The following is an 18,608-nucleotide window of genomic DNA, read 5'->3' as shown; positions in this document are numbered from 1 at the left end:
CCAGGGAGGCTTTTGCTCTATAGGGCACACTTATCAACCTGGAGGCATTTCTGTTTTGACAAGCGGGCAGTGCCGCTGGCATCTGGTGTGAAGAAGCAGGGGTGTTGCTGAACACGCTACGACACACGGGGTAGGTCTTCACCACCAGAAGTGCTCGGCCCCAAACGGCAACAGCACTGAGGTGAGGAACTCTGCTTGAAGGCAGGCAGGATCGTACTCATTTTCGTGGATTTGGAGATCTGAACCCAGCTGTGAGAAGTCGTTTGGCCTTCCAACCCGTCAGAAACCAACGACGCAAAGCCTGTGCTTCACCACCCCCGGGCAGGGAGAACTGTGATGGCAATGAGGGTGGCGAAAATCACCAGGACAAATTAGCGCTCACTGGATGGTTACTGAGGTGCACATTACATGAATGAATGAGTGGAAGAACCAGTGAGGCAGGAGATCTCCTTTCATAGAAAGAGAAAATCCAATGATGGTGGGTGGTCTCCGGGTGGTTCTCCCGACCCACTGGCATGTGGAAGTATCAAAAGACTGCTCGCCTTCCTGTCCTCCACACCTCCTCGCAGGAGGCTAGGGATGGGGATGGGAGGCTCTGAGCTGAGTTTGGGGGGCCAATTCCCTCTTTGCTCTAGAGGGCAGGACTAGCTGGGGCCCTGAGGAAGAAGAGGGAAACTGTTCCCTGTTTCCAAACTTCCCGCGAATTTGGATTTGGGCTGAACAAGGCTTGATTCTGGGAAGCTCTGAATCTCTTAGGAGGGAACAGTTGAGAGGAAAGGCGGGGGGGTGGAGCTTATGATTAAACAGACCATTTCTTTTCACTTCCTCTTTCTGACTCCAGAACTTGTCGTCTGGGGTGGAATCCACTAAGGCTCCAGAGAAGTCTGTGCCTACCGTGCTGTTAGATCCAGCTCGCTCCAGAGGGTGATGGGGATCCCCTCGTTCCTGCCCCTCTTCGACACTGAGAGTGACTGGGCAGACTGCAAACACTCCCAGCCCCTGGGCCACATGTTGCTGTGGACAGCTGTGCTATTCCTGGGTGAGTCAGGGCCCCAGGAGGGAGAGGAGCAGGAATTCCTTGGTTGGGGCTGAGGTTGGGCAAGGATGAGGGGTGGCATGGGCAGCATGTCAGGGAAATTAGGAGGCTTGAAGGCAGGCTGGTGGAGATCAGACTGAGACACGTCTGCTGGCTGTGGAAAAATCAGAACACCCACAGAGTTTGGGTTTTTTAGGGTCTTTGACCCCAAGTCACTGGGCATCTGAGCCCTTGATGCTTGGCCACCCCCACGGCAGAACCTACTCTGTGGGGTGTCTGGGGATCTACACTTGAGTGCTTCTCTTCTTGCAAGTTTTGTTTCACATGGCACTGAATCTTAGGCAGCAGGGCTAGTGTTGCCTTAGACAAAGAAAGGTGGGGCAAGGGAAGAAGCAATAAGATGCGTTTTGGGGGTGTTGGCAGGGCCCCCAAAGCCACTTTGTGTAGCAGAGGCTCTGGGTTAACCAAGAAACTGAATCTCAGAGAATCCACAAACCTAAGCAATTCTGGGGGTGTCAGTTGTGGGACTAGAAAAATCATGCATGCCTCCTTTCACTGTGTTGACTTTGGGAGTTGGTCCTAGCTCTGATCAGCTAGAGAGCTTGTATCTTAGCCCAAGATTGGGGGGGGGAGTGTGTTTTCTGACCATGTTCTTGGGGGACAGGAACAGATGGTGACAGGTGGTCACAAGCGTCTGGGGAAAGCATGGTGGGGAGCCCTGCTGGCGGCATTGGATCTCCAAGATCAACATGCTGAGTCATCAATATCTCCTCCCTCTGTTCCATCCTCTGTGTTTAGAAGTTTTATCACTTGATGACTCAGCTGTGCACACCGTTGGCTCCCTTCCCTGAGCATTCTCGCGGCTCACTGAGGTTGTGACATCTTCCAGTACAGCTGTGGATGAGTCACTGCACTTCATAAAAATCTTCAGTGCTGCCCCATTGCTTACTGAAAAGGCTCCACTTCCACCCCTCCTCCACTTTAAAAAATTATTTATTGGTTCCTCAAATGACTGCAACAGCCGATCTAAAGCCAGGAGCTTTTTCAGGGTCTCCCACATGGGTACAGGGGAACAAGCACTTGGGCCACCTTCTACTGCTTTCCCAGGTCATAGTAGAGCGCTGGATCGGAAGAGGATCAGCCAGGACACAAACCAGCTTCCATATGGGATGCCAGTGCCACAGATGGAGACTTAGCCCACTATGCCACAGCACCGACCCCTACTTCCACCTTTTTAACCATGCTTCTCTCATTGCCTCCCAAATGGCTCCTACCTTATAGCCAGGCAATAAGTACATCACACTTCTGTTTTCCATACCTTTACCTACTGCTGAGTCCCCAAATTGCTTTAGGTAAACCTGTGTAGAGTCTAAGTGCTCCAGGTGCTGTGCTAGGATTTGGGGAACAATCAGTAAAGGTGAGAGACGGGTTCCCTGACCTAAAGCACAAGGTCTCTGTCTCCCTGACGGCGAGGACACGTGTGTGGACCTGTTCAGGATTCACTGCTACTTGTTGACTGTGGGATGATGAAGTGATCGGTGACTTCTTCCTGCTTTCCCCATCTCTTTCTTGTTTTTTCTTTTTTTTTTCATCCCATTCCTCTGTTTGATCCACTCTTCCACTGCACTTCCCTTGCCAATCCTGCATGCTCAGGTTTTTAGCTATCCCTTCTTTGCTAGTAACTCCCAACTCGCTTGCTCTTGCTCTCATCTGTAGAGTATAATTTCATATTTCTGCAACACACCTGCTGACCTTAGGACACTTTGTAACTGTGTCAGCTCAGACACAAAATATATTCAAAACTCAACTTATCTTCTTTCCTTCCAAAAGTTCTTATTCTCCCGACATTTCTATCTGCATGAGCATAGCTACTTTTTTTTTCTCTGCTACCCCCCAACATCTTGATAAGTGCCAAGTTCTCTCAGCCCTGCCACTTGAGTTACTCTCATGCCTGTGTCGTCTTCTCACTTTCTATTGTCAGTAAAACAACACAGAGTAAGGCATGAAGAATACAGGTGCCTTTGACGGAGACAGAGAAAGGCAAGGGAGTTAAAGGGCTTTGCAAGGAGGTGCTTAGAATGCTGCATCATCAAATCCAAGCTAACTAGCTGGGAGTGGGGTGGGGTGGGGTGGGGTGGGGAGGAGAAGGCAAATATAGGAAAGACAGTGATGGGGGAAATGCTTTGCGATTCTTGATAAGGTCCAAGATAATTATGGAGGCCGCACTTGAGCAAAAAAAAAAAAATAAATAAATAAAAAATAAACAAATAAATAAATAAAAAATAGGAGGGCGATGTGACTGGAGCATGGGATGTTTTGTTTTGTGATTGGGAAGTTGATATGATTTCTGAGGAGTTCTCGGGTTACACATGGGCCTGTGTGGCTAAGAAGAATGAAAGAAAGTTCACTGGAGATGGCAGGTCTAGGAAAGCCACGGCTGAGTGTTGCGCAGGTTACTCACAGGTATCCTGGTTCCCGACAATCGTCTCTTCACTGATTACTTTTTGTGGTGCTCTTTCATTCCCACTTACTTGGCCGCGAGCTTTCAGCTCCAGTTTGAGAATTCTAAATGATGTTCCACTGCTCATTGGAGTGGAAACTTTTAAAAAGTGTGTCAGCACGTTAAATACCTTCTCTGGATTATTTTACTTAATCCTTAAGACAACCAATCATCATCTCCACTGATAAGGAAAGTGAAGCAGAGACGAGTTAAGACATCTGTGCAAAGTCTCTCAGCAGTAGTGCAGCCAACACAGAAGCTCAGCCTGTGCTCCTACCCACTGTCGTGTCACCTGGGCTTAGAAGCCTCCAGAGGGCGACTCCCCCCTCGTTTCTCAGCTTTATCTCTCGTTATTGGAGATGCTTTGAACAGAGACCACGTCAAGTGGAAGTGGGCTGCAACTTGTAAGGAATGCTGGCCAGTACTTTGCTATTCTTCCCATGGAATACTCTCTCTCTCTCTCTCTCTCTCTCTCTCTCTCTGTCTCAAGATCCTATCGGTCCATGTAGGTCCATAATGAATACCATCTTTTCCTTGCCAAATCCTACTAAACACAGGGGTACTGTCCTGCTCTGAACCTCCGCCATATTTTATCCATACTCTTCCAATGGCACTAAGCGCGTCTCTTTTGCATTAGGTTGCACATGTGCTTAGACAGTCGGCCTCAGTGACGGCAGGAAGGCAGGAACGTATTTTCTTTTCCCTTAGGTGGGCTCAGCATGCATTGCAGGGCAGTGGGAAGTCAGTGCAAGTTTGCCGATTAATGTTGGGTTGCAAAGGAATGGAGTGACTGGCCCAAGTGCACTTGTCAGGACACGGCAGCATCAGGACCAGATCCGGTTCTCTGAACTCACAACCGACATTCTCCACGCAGTCCCTCCTTCTCATCCCTTGATCCTTCTTCATTTTCCTTCCATACTTTACCCCTGAAACTATGCATGTACTGGAAAGCTTCTTGACTTTTAGTCCAAGTATAAGAGAAAACCCTCACCAACGAACACACACACACACACACACAGGACTCTAATTCATCTAAGTACCCAGTTTTACTTCTTCACCGAATAATTCACCACCTCAATTCAGCTTTCCTGGCCCGCATTTTCTTCCATCTGAGAAGCACTTTCCCTGGCAGTGGCATCCCCTGCCGCCACACAAAGCTGCAGATCTGGTATCCTTTTGTAGTCTCCTCCTCCTTTCAGATATGCCTAATAATAATAAACTGCAAGGCCTAAATGTCAAGCCATGTGGTTGTGAAATAAACCGTGGGAGGGGCCGGTGCCGTGGCGTAGCCGGTAAAGCCGCTTGCAGTGCCAGCATCCCATATGGGCGCTTGTTTGGGACCTGGGTGCTCCACTTCTGATCCAACTCTCTAGTATGGCCTGGGAAGGCAATAGAAGATTGCCCAAGTCCTTGGGCCTCTGCACCCGTGTGCAAGACCCGGAAGAAACTCCTGACTCCTGGCTTTGGATCGGTCCAGCTCCAGCCGTTGCGGCCAATTGGAGAGTGAACCAGTGGATGGAAGACCTCTCTCTCTCTGCCTCTCCTTCTCTCTGCATAACTCTGACTTTCAAATAAACAAATAATTCCTTATAAAAAATAAAAAAGGAATAAACCATGGGAGAGCCCAATGGGCTATAGTGTGGTCATTAACAATGATAACATAGAAACTGAGTAATCTTTTTTCCTTTTTTGAAGATTTATTTATTTATTTGAAAGTCAGAGTCACACAGAGAGAAGAGAGGCAGAGAGAGAGAGAGAGCAAAAGGTCCTCCATCCGATGGTTCATGCCCCAGCTGGCCATAATGGCTGGAGCTGCACTGAGCCAGGAGCCTCCTCCAGGTTTCCCACGTCGGTGGAGGGGCCCAAGGACTTGGGCCATTCCTCTATCGGAACTGGAGCAGCCAGGACTTGAACTGGCGCCCATATGGGATGCTGGCACTGCAGGCGGCAGCCCCAGAAACTGAGTAATCTACTAGACCTCACATTGCTCAGTGAGAAATCAGTTTAGACAACAGTTTCTTGCCATTTGTGTATCTCTGTATGTTAACATTAGGTGTTTATGTTTTCATGGGAACTATCCAACTGCATGGAGACCAAGGGGAAATATCTTTCTCATGGGTATTTTCTAGTTTGCTATAGTGACCATGGATTACCTGTGTAATCTCTACCCCTCCCTGACAAAAGACCAAGCCTCATGCTTAGGATAGATTCTGGAAAAATCATTTGCACTGTAGCATGGATTGTATGTAAGACCCGAGAGGGTCCTCTTTCCAGGGGTGTTTTTATTTTATTCGGTCAAAACCATTAAGGCAAATGGGAGAGACACTGAGCAGGTAGAAGAGGGCTTTTTATCATTTTCTTTCATTTCCCTTCATCGTTGGGGAAGGAGCTCCCAGTCCCTTTGAAAGTGCACCTCATCCAGGCAGTCCCGGGGGTTTCAGGTCAGGGCTGAGCCGTGGGAAAAGAGGGCTCAGCGCCCAGGTAGGTGAGCTTCCGTGTAGAGGTGCACGCTCTGAGTTGATGCTTTCTGTCTTGCAGCTCCTGTTGCTGGGACACCTGGTGAGTACCCCACCCACACCCTCTCCCTCCCCCAGCCACCCTCTTCTCCCTGTACCCTGTCTGGAGGGACTCTCAGTGTACCAGGTCAGGGCTAGGAAGGGTCTTTGCTCCCTGTGCCTGGCCCCTTCTCCCTCTCTCCTCCTCTTTATCCTCCTCCCAGGGAGGCAGGTGGGAGACCGCCAAGGCTGTGATTCAGGGTGAGAGGTCCCAGGCTTTGTCATGAGAAAGGAGAGCTCTGCCCTCTCTTAATCACCGTCCCCTCTCCAAATCAAATCAGGAGCTTCCTCTCTCCAGATAAAACCCAGGCACAGGAAAAATGCCGCGATCTGCATCTGTCGTCCCCACTGTTAATAAATCCTCCATGTTGCATCTCTGAGAGCCTCAGGTTCCGTTCCCCTGACCAGGAGAGGAATCTCCTGCCTTGTGGTTGCAATTCGGCACCGCTCAGCCTCCCCATCCCCGGAAACCTGGCCCTCCAGCCTCTTCATCCTGCTGAGGCCACAGCGGCTCTCCTGCACGTGGGCGGGAAGACAGGCCGACCTGCAGGGAACGACCTCAGTCGGAGCAGCAGCCTGACTTCCATGCTTGACGTCACCAGAGGCCTTCCCTGGTGTTCAGCCAGTGCTGGAGGGAGCTTGTCCACCCGTGTCCAAATGCCTCCGTTTGCAGAGGTGGAACCTGAGCCCCCAAGAGTATGTAGATGTAGGGTGTGGAGTGTGTGTGTGTGTGTGTGTGAGAGAGAGAGAGAGAGAGAGAGAGAGAACCGGCCAGGACATCTCGGGGTGAGGCCCACGTATTTCTGGGAGCTCCTCTCGTCCCCTCCCCCTCTCCTCCTCCCTCTTCCTTCCTCTCCCAAGGACCAGCTGAGCTTCCTGGGGCCCTTGCCCTGGGACGTATGGTCAGAGAAGCGGCCGTCAGCTGAGCAGCCTTCCGTCCTGGGCCTGGCTCCTCGCTTGGTCTCCCCCGGGGCCCCAGGTGCCTCCAGGTCCGAGATGCGGGGCCTCTCAGGCTCCTGGAGTGCGTTTTCCTCACAAGGCCTGCTCCCCCCTCCCCACCCCTCAGCCGAGGTCCCCGCCTTCTCCTGGGAGCTCCTCTGAAGTCCAGGGTCCCTCATATCTCTTCCTAATCCCCCGCCCGCAGCCGAGGTCCCGCAGGCCGTGCTGAAGCTCCAGCCGCCGTGGATCCGGGTGCTCCAGGAGGACTCCGTGACCCTGAAGTGTCAGGGGGCCCACGGCCCCGGGAACCACTCCACCCAGTGGCTCCACAACGGCATCGCCATCCCCAGCCAGGTGCAGCCCAGCTACACGTTTAAGGCCAAGAAGAACGACAGCGGGGAGTACAGGTGCCAGACAGGCCCCAGCAGGCTCAGCAACCCCGTGCAGCTGCACGTGTTTTCGGGTCAGTGGAGGAAGGCTGGGAGGGGTGGGCGGGGCAGCAGAGACGGGGCCTGCAGGGTGGGGGTGGGGGTGGGGGTGGAGGTGCCTGCTTCCCGGGAAGCTGCGCTGTGAGCCGCTTGGAGCCATTTTGGCCGCTCATTTCCCGCTCCACCCGGCCCTGTGCTTAGCCTGTGGTGGGGGTGGGCAGAGGCAAGGTGGGTTGTAGAAATTCCTAGGACACTCCTTAGTGGTTGTTAATGGCTGTTTCTGCCTCACTCCTGATGGAGCAAGAAGTTTCCAGGACCACGGACAGGCAGTTGAGTGTGAGAAGTAAAAGGGATCCCTGCTCCATAAAAACCCGGCCGAGTTTTCCGGCAGTCAGAAAATGCAGCCGGACCACACCAGACTCCTAGCCCTGGACGCTGGGAGCCCCGCAGGCTTCCAAGTCTCAGTTAGCTCATCTGCTGAGTGCAGAGACCACTGCCTCTCTCTGAGGGTTCCGTGCGCATACCACTGCCTCTCTCTGAAGGTTCCGGTCTGAGCAGTGTCTCCCCCCTCCCCCGTCCCTGCCCCCTCCTCCTTCCTCTCACAGTGCTGGGTGCCCTTCTCTTTCTCTTCTACCAGACTGTGGGCAACCTGAGCGAACCCTGAGTGAACCTTGCGTCTTAGCCATCTTTGGGTTCCCAGCACCTGAGACAGGGCAGGGTTGCTCAACAGAACGCGGATTTTACAAAGCCCCTAACAGCATGTCGGTTCTCCATAAAGAACAGCTACAGTGTAGTGATGAGGGATCTTAGTGTTCTTGCCTCCCGGAATCCCCGACGCTCCTCCAAGGTACGTGGCGCACTAATGCCCACCTGGGCCACTGTGGTCCTCAGACTGCTGGAGCGCCACGCTTACTAACATGCATCAAGCAATCCAACGTTGGGGAAAGGTTTGTAACGTTATACCATCCCCGCAGGCTCTGTCTGCCAATCCTCCTCACACGTCCGTCAGTCCTCGCCCCCAACCGGGCCAGTCTGGATGCCTCCTTCCCTACTCCCAGAGATGGGACTGCATCTGGAGGTCCCTTGGATTCTTCCTACAGCAGCCTGGTGGGCAGGCCGGGGATGCAGTTCCCTTCTCTCAAGAAAGGAAAGTGAAGACAGGCATATCCTGAATACTCCCTGTGTGCCAGCAGCTCTTGGAGATACATAGCTTTGTTGTGCCCATTTTCACAGATGAGGAGACTGAGGTCTAGAAGAGTCAACTGACTTGCCCAAGTTTACAGAGCTCATAGATGAAGAGGCCAGAATTAGAGATCCACTGTGCACTTCCAAACTTAAGTTCTTTTTTTAAAAAAATATTTATTTATTTGAAAGTCAGAGCTACACAGAGAAGGAGAGGCAGAGAGAGAGAGAGAGAGAGAGAGAGAGGTCTTCCATTCTACTGGTTCACTCTCCAATTGGCTGCAATGGCTGGAGCTGCACTGATCCAAAGTCAGGAGCCAGGAGCTTCTTCCAGGTCTCCCATGTGGGTGCAGGGGCCCAAGGGCTTGGGCCATCCTCTACTGCTTTTCCAGACCATAACAGAGAGCTGGATCGGAAGTGGAGAGGCGGGGACTTGAACTGGCGCCCATATGGGACACCAGTGCTGCAGGCAGTAGCCTTACCCACTACGCCACAGCGTTGGCCCCCAAACTTAAGCCCTTGCTTCTGTGTATCATGTCCCAGCAGCAAAGATGGCCTGGGACTCAGAGTTGAACAAAGGCCTCCTAGGTCCTGTGGTCCTTTTGTGTCTTTCAGAGTGGCTGGTGCTCCAGACACCTCAGCTGGTGTTCCAGGAGGGGGAACCCATCGTGCTGAGGTGCCACGGCTGGAGGAACAAGACTGTGAACAAGGTCACATTCTACCAGAATGGAATATCCAAGAAGTTTTTCAATTACAACACCGACTTCTGCATCGCTCAAGCAAACCACAGCCATAGCGGTGATTACTACTGCAAAGGAAACATAGGAAAGGTGACCTACTCGTCAGAGCCTGTGACCATCACTGTCCAAGGTTTGCGAACTCTGTTGAGCCACAGCGAGGGGGAGAAAAGGGGCTGGAACAAGGGCTGAGGTCATGTGGGCCCACATGGAGATCTGAAAAATGCCACAGCAACAAGCTGGACCCTGCAGCAAGGAGGAGAGGTGTGGAGAGAGGCTTTGCTAAGGGTTGGCCCATGGGCAGGAGTCGGGACCAGAACCTGCAGCCCTCGGCTTCCAGGTGACAAGGCTGTTGTCCCACTCTGAAACGCGGACTCCCTTCCCTAAGCTCCTGGATGTTCCTAGGAGCTGAGGTCAGTCTTGTTTCTTCTTACGTCTCGTGTTGTTGTGGCCATGCACTCCAGAAGGCCTGGCATGTCCCAGAGAGTGCAAGGCTGTGGCTGATCAAGTAGGGATGGTTCCAGCTGTGGGGGTGGGGGCTGTCTCTGAGCACAGAGAGGAGCCCTTCCCTCTGCTCCTACACACTCGCCAATGTGTCTGTATTGGTGTGGTAGAGAAATGTGGTTATGGCGGAGGCACCAGCCTAGCCACAGCAACCCTGTGCCCATGAGGCTGGGGAGGAAGTAAATAGTGCACAGACAGAGATTAGCTCCAAGTGATGAGCGCCGAGGACCAGCATCAGAGGAGGGCGGGGCCAGCAGAGGTGGGATAGGAGGACTGTTGCTTAGCCTGATGTCTGTCTTCCCCAGAGCCTTCGTCCAACCCAGACGATGACTCACTGGTGGTGACGATTGTGGCGGTGGTCACTGGGATTGTGGTCATGGCTACTGTTGCCATCGTAGCAGCCTTCGTCTACCTCAAACGCAGGCGGAGGTCAGGTCTGTGGCTCCTCTTGTTAACCCTTCCCAACTCCTAACTCCAGGTCCTAACTCCAGACATCATATAGTCCCAACTTTTAATCATTCACTCATTGAGTAATTCATTCATTCAACAAGAGTTGAACGAATTTGCTTCTATGTCAAGAACTGTGGTGACACCAAGATAAAGTCTAGTCCCTGCCCTCATTGTCGTCGGGGAACACAAATGTATGATTAGGTGATTATAGGAAGAGCAAAGTTAGGAAAATGAAAAGGCTATGACAGAGGCATAGAGGAGGCTCCGTAACCCAGCGTGGGCTGGAGCAGTTGGAGGACTTTCCATGGGGAGGCAGGTTACTGTAGTGAGTGAAGCTGACATGGTAGGGCCAGACTGCCAGGGATCAAATCTCAGCTCCACAGCTACCAGCTACATGACCTTGGGCGAGATACTCAACCTTTCTGTGCCTCAGTTTCCCCACCTAGGAACTGGGGACACTAATAAGACCTACTTTGCAGGACTGTTACGTTGAATGAGACTGAAGCTCTTGTGATGGGGCCTAGTGTGTGGTAAACAGCACCTAAATGTGAGCTGTCGCCATGGTGAAGGAGGTGCTGTTTGGCGGTGGCATTAGCTGGGCACAGAGGGCTGGAGAGCATGCTGGGCCCAGAGGCCAGGGCATGGAAATGCTGTGGCTGGGACAGGCTTGGGGGAGTAGTAGAACGGGTGCTGGGAACCATTAGGGAAGAGAAAATAATGCTACTAATACCTCACAAAACACTTTGCAATTGGTTCCTAGTGAGGAATAGTTGCTGAAGATGAGAGAGACTTCGAGAAGGATGTTTTCAGAAGGCAGAGAGAGCCTATGAGGCATTCAGTGGAGTGGCCTTTGTGACATTCCTCGAAGTTCCCACAGTTTAGGTGACTAAGGTCTCTCTGGATCGGCCCCTTTACAAGGTGGGAGCAGACCCTGGACAAGGCAGCCAGGAGCTGGGTGGACAGGAGACATCTGTGTGAGGGCAGGGTCTATGTGGGTTCTAACCCAGTCCTGCCCCCAGCCCTTGGTCCTGAGGACTCAGACCCCCACCCCCATAATCCTACTAACCTCCTATGTGCCCCCTCCTAGCTCTCCCAGGATACCCCAAGCCGGGGGGAATGGGAGAGACCTTCCCAGAGGAATCGGGTGAGTACAGCGTTCTCTATGGGGACTCAGCCACATCCCACCCCAGGCTGCCGAGTGGGTTGGAGCCAGCAGGAAGTGACTTGTGTAAGTTCAGCAGGAAGCACTGGAGAGGGTGGGGCAGTGGGAGGAGGGGAGGGACTCCGGTTTCTTGGTCAGTTCTGAGTCTAACCCTGAGCCCTAAAGAGGACTTGGCAGGAGAAACCAAGGGGGACACAGATCCCAGAGAGGATGAGGAGAGGGCTGTGTCCTGAGGCATGGGCCAGGAACTGGGGTGTCTCCAGAGCAGGACATTGGAGACTTCTGGGTCTTTCTGTGGCATTTGGGCAGTGCTGGCAGACAAAAGGGGTTACAAGTTATAAGACTCAGGGAAGTAGGATCAGAGAGGCAGGAGTTTTCGAGATAAAAGAAGGAGGCCAGCGTGGGGGAAACCATCGAATTCCTGGAGGAATCTGTCTCTTTGGCGTGACAGGGGTAAGGCTCAACTCTTCGTGGGACAACAAGAGGAGAACCAGACTGGGGAAGATTCTGGGGGTCTAGGGGCAAGGGTGGGCTTGACTTGGTTGGCCATGCTTGCTTCTGTTGCCTGCTGATGAAGGCTTGTTCAATGTGGCCTGGTTCTGCCAACCTCCTACAACATCTTTTAAGATCTTTTAAGATTTATTTTATTTATTTGAAAGAGTTACAGAGAGAGGTAGAGCCATCCACTGGTTCACTCCCCAGATGGCCATAACAGCCAGAGCTGTGCTGTTCCAAAGCCAGGAGCCAGAAGCCTCCTCCAGGTCTCCCACGCGGTTGCAGGGGCCCAAGGACTTGGGCCACCTTCCACTGCTTTCCCAGGCCACAGCAGAGAACTGGATCAGAAGTGGAGCACCCGGGACTAGAACCAGGGGCCATATGGGATGCCAGCATTTCAGGCCAGGGCTTTAACCTGCTGCACCACAGCGCCGGCCCCATCTCACAGAATCTTGAGCAAGTCACTTCCCCTCATGCAGTTTGGTCACCTCCCTGAGGAAATGAGTGTGGTGGCCTGGGAGACTTCTAAGCCTTTGTGAGCCTGACATTCTGACAGCCAGTGTCCTTCCACTCCTGAACTCAGGTAGGAGAGTGTGGAAGGGGCAGGAGTTCTCCAGGCACCTTCTTGATGGTAAAATCAGATCACAGAGGACACTGGCGCTTTCTCCCTGGGCTTTCCTGGCAGCCGAAACAAGCAGGAAAAAGAAGCCCTCAAACGACTCTTATCTCTGGAGGCTGGAGTGTGACTCAGAGCACAACCAACAGATCAGAGAGCCTGAGCAAAATATCACGCATACAGCTGCACTCTCCAGCGGGTCTCTGTGTCCCTGGGCTAGGCCACGTGGGCCTGTGAGCCTGCATCCACACCAGCGCCAAATCAGACCTAGGAAAAAGTTCAAGTACATCTAGGCTAGCCAGCCTGAGGTTTGGTCCTGAGTATGCTGCAGAAGCAGGTTCCCGAAGCTTTTGTGCAGCCACGCGCCAGGGCTACCGTTTCCAAAGGCACAGCTTGGTGGCTGGGATTGCCGAGGACCGTATCAGAAGGGGAATTTGGAATGTCCTTTGTTGTGACATGGGGAGCATGGCAGATAGGGGATCCTTTGTGTCCAGGCGACAACGAGCGAAGAGCCTGGATGCGTTGTCTGTGACTCCTCCCCAGCTTTCTGGGAAATGTTGACTTGCAACACTGAGGCTGCTTTTCACACTGGCAAAATGAATTTATGGCAAAAACAAGAAGGAATTTGGAGTGAACTGGACATGTACCAGAGAATGGACATATACCGGAGAAAGACAGGCTTGTTTTTCTTTCTCCCTTTCTCTCATTTCTCTCTCTCTCTCTTTCTCCCCTCTCTCATCTCACTCTCACGCTCACCCTCAGTCTGTCTTCTCCTTGCCGTGGAGCACCCAGTTCATCAGTATCCTAACAAAGGTGCACCACGTTCGGCCCCTGTGGAAATGGTCCGCAGTCTTGTCTTTTTGAAACCCGCGGCTGACAAACACGCAGACATGACTTCTCTCTGACACCAAATGCCCCCAGCTCGTCCCCAGGATCTCAGCTTTCCAAAGCCTGATTTGTTTCTAGGGATGTCTAGCAATTCTCTGAATATAATGTGGCACAAACAGCTGCTTGCCTTTGCCAGTGTAGACAGCGGGCAGGGCTGGGTCTGGGACATGCCAGAGTGGGGCGAGGGAGGAGGGGCGACCGTATTGTGTCACCTCTGGGCCAGCAGGCTTTGCTTTGCCTTGGGGCCAAGCAGCAGCCCTATTCTTCAGCCACGCCCTAGCTGATTTCTCTTCTTTTTGCACACAGCCCGTCCCATGGATACCGAGGAAGCTGCCAAAGCTGAGGTGAGTGAGCTCAGCCATGTCCTCTCCCTGCTCGGGGTCCCCGGCTGCCCCTTCCGTTGCTTTCTTTCCATGGCTCCCCATGGCTCCCCTCTGCTTTCTCTAGGCTGAGAACACGATTACTTACTCACTTCTTATGCACCCGGAGGCTGCCGAGGAAGAAGCAGATTACCAGAACCGCATCTAGTCTCATTGCCTTGCCCTGAGGTTTGGGGCAGAGGATGAGAGAGGCAAGGGCTGATGTCACCTGGCCTACATTGTCCTTGGGGACGATGGGCGGATGCCATGGCTCCAGGGGAGAAGGACTCTTCCGGAGTTATCTACGTGAGCCCTGAAGCTCCCGAAGCTCCAGCCCCAGCTGGCTGCCTGCGCTGCACCAATGCCTTAGAGCTGTCCATGTCCAGACTCTCTGCTATGCATCCACACAGCCAGTACAATCAAGCACATCACAGCCAGTACAATCAAGCACATCGCTGTCAGTGACACTTTGCAACAACATGGACGTGGCTGATGGTATAGGCTACATGAGAACAATTGTACAAGCGTATCCGATTTCAGAAATATTACAATAGACTAACACACAGCAGCATATGGAAAGTGATTATTTCAGGGTGATGGAATGTTTGGTGATTTTTGTTTTAATTCTTTATTTTTCTATAAAGGTCATGTATTACTTTTATAATAAAATAGTATTAAAAAGCCTTTCTGTTTATACTTTCAAGGCTGTATTGGCTGGAGTGTAGACTGAACTACTTGGGGTCTGTTTTTCTTCAATGGTAAGAACCTTTGGAAGGTAGAAATGGATAGGATGTGGGGCAGAGGACAGATGGGGGATTTGGAGTGCAGGATAAGTGCCCTTCTTTTTCAAACTCAACGTTCTTCTTCCAGGGAACATGTATTCTTGTCTCCACATCTTCCTCCCTTTTCTCCCGTGGCCAATAAAACAGTCACATTGTTTGGCAATGTAAATTCTCAGGAAGTCAACCATCAGATGAGTCCTGGGTGATGATAGCCGGGTTCTGGCTCTTCTGTTCTCCCAGTGGGGTTACAGGAAGCCAGTCCCAGCAGATGAGAAACATGACTGCCAGCTTCCAGCTGGTGCTTGGTGAGGGCCCTTGGAGAAGGTTCATCTTCCTGGGACTCTCACAGCATCATTATGTAACGTTCTTTTTGCACTCACGATTGAACAGCTTCCTTTTTTGGGAGTAGTTTCCACAGATTTCTATGACACTGACTTTTACAAAATTTTATTTAGCTACTTCTTTATGGGGGGTTGGGGCTGGAAAGGAGGGCTTCTATCTGCTGGATCACTCTCCAAATGCTTGCAAGAGTCAGAGCTGGGCCAGGCTGAAGCCAGAGCTTGGAACTCCATGCAAGTGTCCCATGTAACAGGTACACAAGTGCTGGAGCCATCACCTGTTGCCTCCCAGCGTGAACATTAGCAGGAAGCTGGAATTAGAAACAGAGCCAGGACTTGAACTCAGGCACTCTGATATGGGTTGTAGGTCCCAAGCAGTGTCTTAACCACTGTGCCAAACGCCCACCTCCTTGGCTGATCTTTTTGATTGCATGGGTAAATAGGTCTGCAGAGTAAGCTCCTATGTCCAAGAATACTCTCATGTTGCTTTTACATGTCCTCCCAAAGTATATTAGTGTTCTCATTCCCTTCGACCATTTTCAGTGTTGGACATTCTAAACTCTTGGCAAACTGATGCTAATAGACTCTGCTGTGGCTTGAATATAGTTTGTCCTCTCAAACTCATACAGGAGTTTAAGTCCCAGAATCCTATGTTAATGATGTTAACAGGGTGGAGACGTCACCAATGGTGTTGAGAGACAGGACCTTTGGAAAGTGGCTGGGTTTAGATCAGGTTGTTAGGGTGGGCACCTGTGGTGGAATCCTGGTGGCTTCCTGAGGCAAGGGACAAAAGCGAGATACATAGCCACAGACACCAATGCTCCCTGTCTTATCCCATGATTCTCTGTGCTGCCTTGGGACTCTACCAGCAAGCAGGCCATCATCAGGTAAGGCCCCTGGACTTGACACCACCAGGACCATGAACCAAAATAGACTTCTTTTCTTCAAAAGTTAGCCTGCCTCAGGCAATTTTTTTTTTAATATAGTGATATAAACTGACTAATAGAGATGGTGTTCCTACTCCCTGGCCAGCATTAATTTCTCCTTGTTTGGCAACAGACCCTGACTTTGCCTCAGCAGAACAGTTCTACCTGCACTCTCAGGCCGTGTGAGTAGGTGGGTTGACTTCACCCCGATTCCAGCAGGGAGCACACACTGCAAGCTGGGCCAGTCAGGTGTTATATGCCTGGGATTTGAATCTGGAGCAGAGTGAAGGCAGGTGAAACTCATTTATCCCAGTGGCACTACCCAGATGGGACTGATTGCTTTTATTCCTGAATCTGTCCTGTTTGTAGTGGTTTATGAGGTCCTTCAACTTCCCCTTCTGGTATTATCTGATGTCCTCAACTTCAAAGATGAGCTGGTTTACAGTTTGCCTGCAATAGCGCTATCTCCATCTCCATACCCATCTCTGGGGGACTCCTAGTTGGCTGGGTTTTACTCTTAGCCATGACAAACTCAACTAATCCCATTCTTAGCAATGAGGTTTGTGATATGCTATTTAATATCTTAAACTTGCCTGATGTTCCCCCAGGGTCAGTTTCTTTACTATGGCTTTTTTTTTTTTAAAGATTTATTTTGGTGGCTGGCACTGTGGCACATTGGGTTAAAGCCCCGGCCTGCAGTGCCAGCATCCCATATGGGTGCCAGTTCGAGTCCCGGCTGCTCGACTTCCAATCTAGCTCCTTGTTAATGTGCCTGGAAAAGCAGCAGATGATGGCCCAACTGCTTGGGCCCCTGTACCCACTTGGGAGACCAGGAAGAAACACCTGGCTCCTGGCTTCAGCCTAACTCAGCCCCGGTTTTTGCAACCATTTAGGGAGTGAACCAGTGGATGGAAAACCTCTCTCTCCCTCTACCTCTCTCTGTAACTCCACCTTTCAAATAAATAAATGAATAAATAAATCTTTAAGAAAAAGACAGAGTGACACACAGAGAGGAATAGATATAGAAAGAGATCTTTTTAAAAAATATTTATTTATTTATTTGAAAAGCAGAATTACAGAGAAGCAGAGGCAGAGAGAGAGAGAGGTATTCCATCTGCTGGTTCACTCTCCAGATGGCCGCAATGGCTGATGCTGTGCCAATCCGAAGCCAAAAGCCAGGAGCCTCCTCTGGGTCTCTCACACAAGTGCAGAGGCCCAAGGACCCCGGCTGTCTTCCACTGCTTTCCCAGGCCACAACAGAGAGCTGGATCGGAAGTGGAGCAGCCAGGACTCGAACCTGCGCCCATATGGGATGCCACTATGCCACTGCACTGGCCCCGAAATAGATCTTTTCTGTCCTGATTCACTCTCCAAGTGGCCCCAACAGCCATGTCTGGGCCAGGTGAATCCAGGAACCCAGAAATCCCATCTGCATCTCTCACATGGGTGGTAGGGACCCAAGCACTTGGGCCATCTTCTTCTGTCTTCTCAGGCAAATTGGCAAGACACTGGATGAGAAGCAGAGTAGCCAGGACTTGAACTGGGATGCTGGCATTGCAAGTAGTTTAACCCACTGCACCACAACGTTGGCCTCTACTAATAGTTTTTCAATGAGCTTAACCAGATAGATAACCTGACTTTATCATGTGGCCAGAGGGGCCTAGAAACCCTTTTTGGGGGCGGAGGGGGTGTATGCAGTGGGTGTTGTGGCACAGCGGGTTAAACCACCACTTGTGATGCCTGCATCTCATATCTGAGTGCTGATTTGAGGTCCAGCTGCTCTGCTTCCAAACCAGCTCCCTACTAATGCACCTATGAAGACAGTGGATGATGGTCCAAGTGTTTGGGCCTCTGCTACCTGTGTGAGAGACCTGGCTGGAGTTCAAGGCTCCTGGCTTCAGGCTGGCCCAGGCCCTGCTGTTGTGACCATTTGGGGAGAGAACCAGAGGATGGAATATGTGCATTCTCTCTCTCTGTAACTACTTTTCAAAGAAATAAGTAAATCCTTAACAAGAAAACCCTCTGGGAGCTTCTGCTTTGAGGTATCCTCTAGCCTGGATTCCTTGCAGGAATCTTGGTGGTTTAATCCAGACACAAAGTGTACGGTGCAGACACAAAGCATAAATGAAGTTCAAGGACACTGAGGACCATGGAGAGCTTGTGCATAGACTCTCTTGGACTCCCAGCGATTTCCTGAACTCTCTTTCTCTTGCTGCGTCACTGATTAAAAGCTGTATGTGAGTCTGCTCTGTGGAACCAGTGAGCTCTTTCAGACACCCTCTTTCAGCAAGGCCTCTCGGATCCCCATTTCCCCATTGCTATTACTCTGCTTCCATTTCCTTCACAGTGTTTGCCATATATGTAATTCTCTTATCTTTTCCTTTTCTGAAATAGTGAAATATATTCTAAAAGGTAAGCTCAAATGCAGGCAGGGTTTCTGAATGGTTCGTTAGTATATTCCGGGGACTAGAATGATGCAATAAATAGTTGCTGAATGAATAAGTGAATGAAACTTTTCTTTTATAGTTTCTGAGTTTTGTAATACGCTTGGCGCTATGGTTTGAATGTTTCTCTCCAAATTCAAGTGTTGGCAAGTTAATCACCAGTGCAACTGTGTTTGGGGTTGGGTCCTAATGAGGCCACAGGGCTCTGCCCTCCTGGATGGACTAAGGCTGTTATCATGGACACAGGTTGTTATTTCAGGGTTGGGT

At 51.2% G+C, this 18,608-nt stretch overlaps 1 protein-coding gene across 2 annotated transcripts; it reads left to right on the top strand.

Annotated features, from left to right (window-relative positions):
- Positions 1–749: 749 nt before the first annotated feature.
- On the top strand, positions 750–14,535 carry LOC100359306 (low affinity immunoglobulin gamma Fc region receptor II-b). Of its 2 annotated transcripts, XM_008264171.5 has the most exons (8): positions 783–1,039; positions 6,075–6,095; positions 7,236–7,493; positions 9,256–9,510; positions 10,187–10,315; positions 11,419–11,559; positions 13,799–13,836; positions 13,940–14,535. In XM_008264171.5, exons 1-8 carry the CDS (start codon positions 928–930, stop codon positions 14,018–14,020), a joined length of 1,035 nt encoding a protein of 344 aa, XP_008262393.3. In that variant the 5' UTR covers positions 783–927; the 3' UTR covers positions 14,021–14,535. The 2 variants fall into 2 exon arrangements, with proteins under 2 accessions (XP_008262394.3, XP_008262393.3); XM_008264172.5 differs by lacking the exon at positions 11,419–11,559 and having other exon boundaries at positions 750–1,039.
- Positions 14,536–18,608: the final 4,073 nt, after the last annotated feature.

The sequence above is a fragment of the Oryctolagus cuniculus genome, chromosome 7 (assembly GCF_051225735.1).
Source record: "Oryctolagus cuniculus isolate XC-2025 breed Fujian yellow rabbit chromosome 7, ASM5122573v1, whole genome shotgun sequence".
Taxonomy (NCBI): Eukaryota; Metazoa; Chordata; class Mammalia; order Lagomorpha; family Leporidae; genus Oryctolagus; species Oryctolagus cuniculus.
The sequence above is the reverse complement of the archived record's forward strand: the minus strand, read 5'-3'. Positions and strand labels throughout refer to the sequence as shown.

Coding starts and splice junctions, on each gene's coding strand:
- LOC100359306 (XM_008264171.5), top strand. CDS start 928: ATGGGGATCCCCTCGTTCCTGCCCCTCTTCGACACTGAGAGTGACTGG. Junction 1,040..6,074: donor GACAGCTGTGCTATTCCTGG/GTGAGTCAGGGC, acceptor TCTGTCTTGCAG/CTCCTGTTGCTGGGACACCT. Junction 7,494..9,255: donor GCAGCTGCACGTGTTTTCGG/GTCAGTGGAGGA, acceptor TGTGTCTTTCAG/AGTGGCTGGTGCTCCAGACA.